The sequence below is a fragment of the Mastomys coucha genome, chromosome X, assembly GCF_008632895.1.
Source record: "Mastomys coucha isolate ucsf_1 chromosome X, UCSF_Mcou_1, whole genome shotgun sequence".
Classification (NCBI taxonomy): Eukaryota; Metazoa; Chordata; class Mammalia; order Rodentia; family Muridae; genus Mastomys; species Mastomys coucha.
The window spans coordinates 136581135-136592429 of NC_045030.1; the positions used below are offsets into that span (position 1 = coordinate 136581135).

The 11295-nt window shown below is 37.0% G+C and overlaps 1 protein-coding gene across 7 annotated transcripts in view; it reads left to right on the plus strand.

Annotated features, from left to right (window-relative positions):
- Pak3 (p21 (RAC1) activated kinase 3) overlaps positions 1-11295 on the plus strand; it is a 267447-nt gene that overhangs the window by 193712 nt on the left and 62440 nt on the right. For 5 of the 7 annotated variants that reach the window (XM_031368874.1, XM_031368887.1, XM_031368878.1 and 2 more), the window contains 4 exons: positions 1269-1369; positions 5421-5465; positions 6645-6798; positions 7633-7670. In XM_031368874.1, coding sequence (XP_031224734.1) covers positions 1269-1369; positions 5421-5465; positions 6645-6798; positions 7633-7670 — 338 coding nt within the window. The remainder of the gene's footprint in view (positions 1-1268; positions 1370-5420; positions 5466-6644; positions 6799-7632; positions 7671-11295) is intronic. The other 2 variants (XM_031368898.1, XM_031368893.1) reach the window with 1 other exon arrangement.

The window sequence follows — 11295 nt, forward strand, 5'->3', positions numbered from 1 at the left end:
CCATGAATGAAGGTTGATATAAAGACGTGGGGCAAATATCAAAGGCTCTTCAAATGAAATCCAGAGGAATTATGAACTTCGGAAAGAAAATGTCAAAATTGTATATATATCTTTACTACTTTTTGGTAGGCATAGGTCTTATAGATTTCTTCAAATCCTTTAAGTAGAATTTGGCTCTATAGAGGATATCCAGACCTGGTTTCTCTGACATGAATGAAACGACTTCAACAGGCTTGTGCCTCCAACTGGACCACTTCCAAAGCCCCGAGGAACCTTGATAAAATTATGAATTATATATTTGTAATTTTCTATTGTTCTTAAAGTATTTGATACTACACTATTTTGATCTATCCCTGTCAGCCAGATTAGCAAGTTCCTTAACGTAGGTTTGTGTCTACGAGAAAAGAATATGTGTAAAGAAAAAACTGTAGAAGGACAAAAGCATCACAATCAAAGGTAAAACAAGAAGCACAGTGATACTCAAAGAATGGATGAGGAGGAAAAGCAGAGCACATTGTCAAGGAAATAGACATGGTTAACCATGTCTGGTAAGGATGGCATATCAGAAATGAGGGAAACTAAAACACAGTTTACAGGAGTTACTTCAAGGGAACAAGAACAAGGCAGGGCTGCTCCATTTGCCCCTCTCACTGACTGCTCTTGCAAAGGTCCTGAGTTCAAGTCCCAGCAACCATATGGTGGCTCACAACCATCTGTAATGGGATCCGATGCATTCTTCTACTGTGTGCCTGAAGACAGCTGCAGTGTACTCATATACGTAAGATAAATAAATATTTTTTTAAAAAGACATGACTCACAAACTGTTCTAAACCTTAAAAAAAAACTATAAATGGCCACTAAGGTATATAAACCTGCAGAAAAATCTGGACTAGCAAGAATTCTCCATGCACTGGTCAATAAGGATAATATTAATTACTAAAGTAAACTTGCTATAAATGATGGCATCTTCACTGAGGTGAAAATACATTATATATACATATGTATATGATCATATGTATATGTATGTATATAGCATATGTATATGATCATATGTAAATGTATGTATATAGCATATGTATATATATTATATATATGTGTATATATATATATATATTATATATATACCTGAAAATGATAAGTCTTGAATTTTAAACTTAAGATTTAAATCGGTCAGTTGTCTCTATAATCATTTTATTGAGCCTTCTTATGCAGTTTATAGAAGCCAAAACTATACCTCAAATAAATACATGTTAACATTTTGTCTTTAGCCAATAAGAAGAAAGAGAAAGAACGCCCAGAGATCTCTCTTCCTTCAGACTTTGAGCATACGATTCATGTGGGTTTTGATGCAGTCACCGGGGAATTCACTGTAAGTAAGCTCCTTATTTTGTTTTGTAAGCCATGAAAAAAAAACCTATTTTCTTTGAAATAGGTTTCAAGTAAGGATTGCTATATTCCAAAATGCCAGTCTGAAGATGGACTTTTCCTGGATAATCATACGTAGAAATAGAAAACAGGCAACAACACTGACCAAATTATTTTGTCTATCCTAACCCAAGTGTCTTATTACCCCATAATTTTTAATTTACTTGAAAATATTTATTTGCCAAGGCACAGAAAATGTAGCTATGGTAAGGAGACCCTGCTTGAACCTGTTCCTTAATCATGTGAAGTAAATCAAAGAATGATTTATTCAACTTGGCTAGTGAAGGTGATTCATCTGAATAATTCAAGCTTTCCAGTGGGTCCTGAATTACACAGATTGGCTAACTACAGTGCCAACGTCTGTAAAATTTGCCTAGTCACTCCTTTGATTTTAAAAACATAGATTATTGTTTTTAAGATTATTAGTAGGTATGTTTTTATAAACATTCAAACCCACCATCCCTCTGTTTCAGGAAGAAATATTGTTAATTGTACATCACATATGTATTAGTAGTTAGGTGGTGATTTTACATGTGTATTATGTATGAATCATCTATACTAATTACCAGCATGAATTACCAGCATATGACAGGTCTAGATCTGTTTCTTCTTTGAATAACAACAGTGTTCAATAGCACAGTGTCTCAGATAGTTGTCATTTTATTCCCCTAAAGAATGTGTTTGACACCCCCTGTATTAGATGAGTGAGGGGAGAGATGTTGCTAGATGCATGACTCCATATTTCAGCTAATCGTTCTATACTAGTAAGCAACTCAGCCAACATGTGCATTCCGAAACAATAAAGAGCTGCATCAGGTGCTTAAGTATGGGTAGGGAGAGAAGCAAAGCACTTTGATTTGAAGAACTACGCTACACTGCTCAATTGACAGCCAAACTATTCTATTTGTTCCATTCTGGAGTTAAGCAGTGCAAGAATGAAATAGAAACAGGGTAAATGTCTTGGCCTCATGAATTAGGGTAGGCTGATTATTTCTATGTTCTCAGTAGCAAGCAGGAAAAATGCTCAAAAATAATGAGGCTGGTGAAATTGAGATAGATTCAATTTAATGAATTTTGTTATCTGAGTCAAAGACATGACTTAAATGCCATTTAGTTTGAGTCCATCCTTTATTTCATTGCTAGAACATTCTCTTGGCTACATTTAGAAACCACAAACTGATTATCAACCCTACCACCCACTGTCTTTCCCATTGGATAAAAAAAAAAAAAAGATTTTATAATTTGACCATTGTGTGTTTAAAAACATCCAAAGAGAGTCTAGCTAATTTTCTGATATTTGAAACAGGAAAAGCCCTCAAACTTTATAGTTTTGTCTAACAACAACTTGTCTCTTTTATTTTAAGAGCTTCATTTATTTTTTTTAGTCCCTCTATGCTTTTCTTCTGTTTAAAGCTCTCTTGGTTTTATTTGCTGTTATTCCTGGTTTTCTTTTCTTGTTCTTTTCCTTTGAAGGTTCTGCTGTGAATGTTCTCTCATTTAGCATTGTGGTTAACTTACACTTTATTTCTTCTGCCTTATTTGAGATCTTTTGCCACGTTTCCCCCATCTTTAGCCATTTCTTTATTCTTTCTGGGTTCTGAATGGAAATAAAGGCATACTAAATCACCACCATCTTGCTGACTGCAGCACTAAGCCTTGTCCACTGCGGTCTGAATTAGAACCCAATGGACCAATCCGAGAGGAGTGAGGTAGAATAGATGGCCATTCCAGACCTGATGCAACCAAACCAACAACATCCTCTTCTAAAAATTATTTGAAACAAAATGGCTTTTGACTTTCCATGAATAGGAATTCATTGACCTTGCAGACAGACAACAAATTCAGAAATTTGAAGTACTTTATTGTCATCTTGATGATCATTAGCAGCTACTTTTACTTACATTTTTAAATGATCACAAATTCTTCCTTCTTTATTATCTTAACCTACAATTTGCAATTAATGTTGTAGTATGTTTAACTTTCAAATTAACAAAAGCAATCAGCCTTTAACACTTCTATTGGTAGGATTTAAAATTGGGTCTTAATTGCCATAGATACCTTTAGGTTATTGTCTGTTGGGGGATATCTTATTGTGAAATTTGATTATTGTTGAATTTTGAGCAATATACTGAACTGTAGACAAGTTGTTTTACTAGAGTCTGCTCTTTTGAATAATTGAGCACTAGTTTGATATATTGATTGGTAATTACCCTGATGGCTAATTGGCTCATATAACCTTGTATACCTACATGGGCATACACTTGGACCCTAAAGCTAAAATTAGGATGGGAGGTGAGATTTGGGGTATTAAATTATTACAAGTCCTTACCCATTATATTGCCATTTTTGTCCCAAATACTTCAGAACTCCCCTTTCCAGACCTCTAGACCTGTGACGGTCGCTTCAAGTCAATCAGAGGGAAAAATGGTATGAGTGATATAAATTGTCATTTCTTATGATAAGATAAATGCTTGGCCTGTTATATCATGCTGCCATTCTCCTGGGCTACACTGGACACTCCCCAGCTTGATGTACACCCACTTGTGATTGTATATTCTACACAGGCATCGATATGTGCTCCTGCTTCTGATGCTCAGACTTTTAGGTCTTCATTTAGATCTAACTTTTTAGATTATTTCCTCAATTTGGAGTAAAGAGATGACTCTCTGATTATGTGCCATTGTGGCATATGCTCAAATTACAGTAACCAGGTCTCATTGAGAAACTAGTTTGTCTCACCTTAGAAAAGAGAAATTATGTTAGCATTGTAGTCATGTGGTAAGTAGCATTATCTGGAGGAACTTATTCAACTGACAGCATCTTTTTTTTTTTTTGCTGTCTAGTGATTATCACACAACTTTTTCCAAAAGTTTTGAAGTGCCATGGGAATGTATAATACCTATAAATATTCTAATGATTATGGTAATGATCATGCCAGTGAAGTCTGCTTTAGTGGTTATGTGCAATGCATACTTGGATTTATAACACTCAATAACTCCTTTGGCCATTACAGTATTAACCAAATGCTATTAATTGCACTTAGAATCAGAACTAGGATCATGCATGGGCTCCTGATTTCCAATTTTTGGCTTAAGGCTTTAGCATCAAACTGTGTCATGAAATGCATGTAAAAGTGTTGTTTCACTGTGCTTGGAATAACCATAAATGCCAGGAATCAAGGACATGTATCCCAAATCAAAGCAGCTGGGTGGAAGCATGTTTCTTTAGCTTTTGAGATATCTTAAATTAGCAAATATGTTAATTTATATCTGATCTTATTTGTGGGAAGTGGGGTTTGGAACTATATCAATGAATGGAAATTATTCATGCAAGATTTGAAATGAAATGTTTCCCTTTCCCTGATATAAATGCATACTAAACCTAAGCATAGTGTCTGGCTTTGTAAGGATGGCTTTAGTATAATTTCCTGTAAGCCACCCATGACTTCAGCTACAAAATATAGACAAATATAGAATACAATATTGTTACACAGGAATCCTTTGAACTTTAGCCACATACATAAGTCCAATATGCATTGGGAACTTAGATAACCAGAATTGGGAATGGAAATTTGTAAGTTTATCCCATGGCCATTGGCTGTCTATAATGACCCAGTTATAAAAACAACTTACAAGTTATTATTGAAATTTTTCATGATGCCATCCTTTATCCCTCCAAATTCTTGTTGCTACTTTTTAGTAATTTCCCCCAATCACTTAATGGTAATTCTTACTATTGCCTATTTATGGAGGAACTATCTGTTCCAAAGTGGAATTATATATGCAGACTTTGGAACACTATTGTTTTCTCTGGTCTCTTAAATCTGTATCCAATCCTGTCCCTGGTCTAGTCAATATGCCCCCTACTTCCATAACTGCCCCACTTTAAAAGGGACCCCCCCATTCAGACCCATTGGTTTCATCTTTTCCCACCTTCTAAGTTGTCCCACATTCTGTTTTAACTTTCTTTTCTTTCTTTATTTACGTCCATTACAGCCAGATCTCTATGGCTCACAGATGTGCCCAGGGAAGCTCCCAGAGGTGCGTCACAGGCCCAAAAGAAGCTTGCATCAAAGTGCTTCTTTGAGATGTCATAGCACTGCAGTAGCAGGTTCATGTGTGTGCAGTAGAGTCGTTGCTTGGCTTATCTCACTTTTTCGTTGTCATTCCCAAACTCTGGAGGCCCACGTCACACATTGTTTTGCCGAGACTTCATGGGACACAGCCATCCTAAATTGTGTCTGGATGCACTTCAGCAATAGTGTATCTGTTTCTCTCTCCAAGCTGTTCTTGGAGGTCGGATAATTACAAACATGGGGACATGCGCAGGTTGAAAGTGCAGGAAAGAATACTGACTGCTTGGTGTAAAGCTGACCTCTCTGGAATTTTGAATCATTTTCCTTGGTTATTTTTCTCAATATTCTCCCCTCTCTGTTCTAAGTGCTTCATATTAGTCACTGCAAATTCTCACAAGGCTTTGATATGGTTTTATAGTCCCCCAACTTCTATGTGGCCAATGAAGTAGGGAGGGAGGGAGAGGGGGAGGAAAGGAGGAAGGCATGGCCTGGAGAAAGCTGCAAGAAAAATACCCAATGCAGCATAAATGTTACTGTTGAGTGTTTCAGTGGTCGTTGCTCCTCCACAATTCTAGCTTTTTTTCCTCTCAATTTGACCTCATTTTAAAGCCCTAGAGCCCCAAATTACATTTTGTAAACAAAAAGTTGAAACTGACCAAGGGTGAGGCTTTCCTTTTATTTGAATATTCTGTTTAAACAATAACAAAAAAAAGAGCTTATGATACTTTAGTCATGAAAGAAAAACAAAACAAACCAAAACATTGATCTGCACTATACTATACTGTGCACAAATTTAGAGAAGTCTTGCTATGTCTGCCCTGAGTCGCCAGAAAAAAAATAAGCTAAGCCGTAAACATCATTTCATGGATGAGCAGAGTCAATATGGAGGTGATTTTCATGCGCTTTTTGTTTTGATCACAGTCATACTCTCACCCACCCTTTTTAAGTTGGATCCTAGTTTTACCTATGTGTTTTGATTAGAGAAGAGAATGATTGCATTATTAAGTTACTAACATTAAATCTAGTATGTAACTTCAGTTTCCCAAGTGTAATCCAACAGGTAGCATGGGCTTCTTGGTGCAGAACATTACTGGAACATGCACGTGCTTCTGATGAATGTTCTGAGCAGCCATTCTTTCCACAGGGAATTCCTGAGCAATGGGCACGATTACTCCAAACCTCGAACATAACAAAGCTGGAACAGAAGAAGAACCCACAAGCTGTTCTTGATGTCCTCAAATTCTATGACTCCAAAGAAACGGTCAACAACCAGAAATACATGAGCTTTACATCAGGAGGTAAGGGAAATTCTTTGGTATCAGAAGGGAAAGGTGCCAGTTTTCAGAGCCTCCCAATGAGGCCAAACTATAGCATGTTGAAGTTAGCTTCAGTAGTTTTGGCAAATGGCTTCAGTGTAAGTAAAACTGTTGATGGGTGGGACTCTGACATCAATGCTAGAGGCTTTGTTTTTAGCTCGAAATTATTCATTGGAACAGCGATCAGCAATCACAGTTTGTTCTCTTCATGAGTATCAATCTAGTCTGTCATTTAGCATTAGGCCTTGAATATACTCATGATGTAAGAGTATAAGGATGAACAATGATCTCAGGAAATATATGAACTCACCTGTGTCAAAACAATATAGGACAACTTTTGTGCTTACAAGGTTATTTTCACCAGGTCCCCAAGTTGGGGGTGGGGAGAAACCATCAATGTCTTACTATTAGTAGAGACTATAATGTCATTGTTAATCCCAAGTTACAGCTCCATCTGCTGGTGTGTATGTATTCGCATTAATTGCAAATTGTGACAATCATTCACATTCATTTAGTTGATCAATTTTATTTTTCAAGAAAAGTCATCTGGGTTGGCTCTATAGAGCAAATCGTTTAGCATTTAGAGAAAGAAGGAAATAACTATATCTTTATTCCAGCCAAAATGAGACATTTATTAAGATTTATAAAGGGACTTGCTGAAAATATGGTTAGGACCTAGTATGAGGTATTTTAGAGAGCAAAACCATGCCATTTATCATAGATTTTAATGCTAAAATTCCCTTCTAATTGATGATGAGCTGTTTCTTCGGTAGGATTTATGAAACAAAGGTGACTTTCTTTATTTTGACTTTTTAGATAAAAGTGCACATGGATATATAGCAGCACATCAGTCGGTGAGTCAAAAATTAAAACCTGTTTCTCATTAACATTGTAACCTAAGATCTAACAATATATTACTTATATTTGGTATATTTCATATGTTCAAGTTTCAGACATAAATCTAAAAAGCAGATTTAAAAAGCATAACTTAGAAACATAAATACCTATTTTATATATTTAATATATATGGTTAACATATACTTATAAATACTTTTTATCTATTATGAAAGGTACCTTGTATTTTTATAAATTTATACACCACTGTTGCTATCTCTACAATCAATTTTCAAGCCTAAAAATACTTAACATTTGTACTGGGTGTGGTAGCATATGCCTTTAATTCCAGCACTCTGGAGGCAGAAGCAGGCAGATCTCTGTGATTTCAAGACCAGTCTGGTCTTCATAGTGAGTTCTAGCACAGTCAGGACTGTTACACAGAGAAACCATGTCTCGAAAACAAAACAAATACATATGTGTATGTATGTGTATATATGTGTGTATATAAATGTGATATATAATATATAATGTGTGATATATTATCACAAGTTGCATAGAATTCACAGAGTTAACAAAAATTATTTTATAGGAAAATATTTGACTATATTGTGGTATTTGTGGAAATACTACACTATCATTGGACTTCCAGCTAAAACTAGAAAGGCACTGTAATTCTCCTATGCAAAGTATCTACTATTTACCATAAGCCATTTTTTTGGAAAAGACTACTCAAACATGTAGTCTTCTCCATGATATTCCCATATTGGGCAGTCATGTGTAAACACATCGTAATTGTGACAGGATGCTCCTGTTAGGAGGGACCTTGCCAACCCCTTAGTTTACCATTTCCTTGTTTTAGAAGGAGAAATAAGGATGAGAGGTGTTCTCTGGAGCTCTTTCAGCAGTCCCTTAGGAAAGTCATCACCCATGTCTACATGAGATTCCTCATTAATGAGAAAATTATTTCTGGTTTACTCAGATTGACAAAGAAATAGTAAATGCTCCTGAAATGGCATGAAATCTTATGGCCGAGGCCACTTGGGTCAGACACTAGAAAAATCAAGGTCTATAGGATATCTAGTACTCCTGTAGAGTGCTTCCCACCATAATTAATTCTCAACATAGCCCTATTAGTCACTAATCTGGTGTTTGGGTTTGTTTTTCATTAATTTATTTATTTACTGTAATCTTCATTGTAGCCCTACTCCCTCCTCTCCTCCAGCCCCACCCTCACAAAGCCTTCTCCCCCATTATGCCCTGGCCTTCTGCTCAGAGAAGGGGACCCTCCCATGGATACCAAAACTCCCTGGCACATTAAGTTGTAGCAGGTGCACATCTAAGTGTACCATCTCCCATTGAGGCCAGGAAAGGCAGCCTAAGGAACTTGGAGTCAAGGGCAGGTAACAGAGTTAGAGACAGCACACACTCCAATTGTTAGAGGACTCACATGAAGACAAAGCTGCAAATTGTTACAAATATGTTGGGGGCCTAGGTCTATCCCCTGCATACTTTTTGGTTGGTAGTTCAGTCTCTGAGAGCCCTCATAGACCCAGGTTAGCTAACTATGTAGGTCTTCTTGTAGTATTCTTGACCCCTCTGACCCCTCAATTCTTCCCCCAACCCTCCCACAATATACAATGAGCTCCTCTTGATGTTTGGCTGTGGGTCTCTGCAACTGTTTCCATCAGCTGCTGGATGAAGCCTCTCAGGAGATAATTATGCCAAGCTCCTGTTTGGAAGCATGGCAGAGTGTCATTAATAGTGTCAGGGTTTGGCTCTCTTCTATGGGATGAGTCTCAAGATGGGCCAGTAATTGGTTGTCCATCCCTCAATCTTTGTTCCATCTTTATCACTGTGCAACACGTAGGCCGGATAAATTTTGAGTTGAAGATTTTGTGAGTGGGTTGGTGTCCCCCTTCTTTCAGTGGAAGTCTTGCCTGGCTGCAGAATGTGGCCACTTCAGCCTCCGTATCCTCAGCTGCTAGTAGTCTCAGCATGGGTCACCCTTATAACTCCTGGGAGCCTCCCTTGTCCTAGGTGTCAATCATTTGCAACTTGTATTGATCCAGTATTCTAAGATAGGAATATATAACTGACTATTAACTCACTCAAGGCTTTCCAGACTCTGTCTAGTTCTTACATATTACAAATAATGTTCCTATTAAAACCCATGTGTAGTAAGCTGATGAGATATCTCAGTGGTTAAGAGCACTACCTGCTCTTCCCGAGGACCTGGGTTTGATTCCCAGTACTCACATGGCAGCTCACAACCATCTATAACTCCAATGCCACAGAATCGGATACCCTTTTCTTGCCTCTGCAGGCATGGTTTTGGGATTAACCTCACTGTGGTAATGAGGAATGAAGAAATGAAAAAAATGTTCATAAAAGATGGGTCCTGTAAACTGTATGTTGTGATAGAAATGCATCTGTAGCCTTGAAACCCACCGTGTTTATTATATACAGTTGAATGAGGAGGAAAGTTTAGGATACACAGCTGAACAAGGAGGCAGGAGAGCTAATCTTGGTAGGAGGTCTCTGTTGGAGACCAGTCTCAGGATGCAGTTTTCCATGGGGAAGATGCTGTTGTTGATAACTTTCTGCACACTCTGTCACCCTCCATACTTGCACCAGGAGAAGGCTTTGCCATTCTCATGGGTCTGAGACGTTGGGTTTCTTGTCATGGTCATGCCTATGTCAACAATACAGTTTCACTCAGGATATCATCCCCTCACACAGTACATTACAGGCAAACATGCAGGCAAAATACCGCACACACAAAATGTAAACAAATTCCTGCATATTTGCCTTTGTGTGGGCAGATAATTTTGTATGTCTCATATTGATAGGGTTGAAAATAATAATCGTATTAATAGTAATTTATCTTTACTTAAATAGTAATTTTGCTTTACTAAATATTTACAAAATATACTTGCAATATTCACTAGTAATATCTGTGTACTCATGGCAAGACTTATCATTTTTCCCAGTTTATAGATAAGTACATTGAAGTTCAGAGACATGAACTTATTTGATTAGGATTACAGCACTATACTTATTTGTATTATTTATTCTTCAAAACTGAGGCACATGAGAAGAGATGATTTTCCTCAAATTCTCAGAATTTTGAGGAGGACAAACCAGAAAATATGTCACCTAGTGCGTGGAGATTCTGTAGTAACTAAAACAACAGTCATACACATCAGAGAGAAAACAATCAAGGGTGAGGGCTCTTGTTCTGTGAATTTTTATTTTGGTGATCTGATAGAAATTATTCCCTGCCTTACTTGATTACATAGAGGTGGAAACCATCTAACTATTTATTCAGAGCTGTAGATAGCCAAGCTTATTATTTTGATAGAGAGTAAATGTAAATGCTGGCTTGGTGTCACCTTAGGCAACCAGTGTAACACCAACGAATAATGGTAGAGGCTAAAGTTTTGATATGGTATGACAACTTCTCAGAGATGCAACATAAAATTGTCATATAATTAAGCTATTCTCCTTCTGTGTATATATTTAGCTTAGAAAGCCAGATATTTTGGAGACTCTCTGTCCGCATTTGTTTGTAGCAGCTGGTAGCCAAAAGAGGGAAGCCACACAAATATCCATAAGCAGATGAAGGAAAAGTGTATTAAAAAT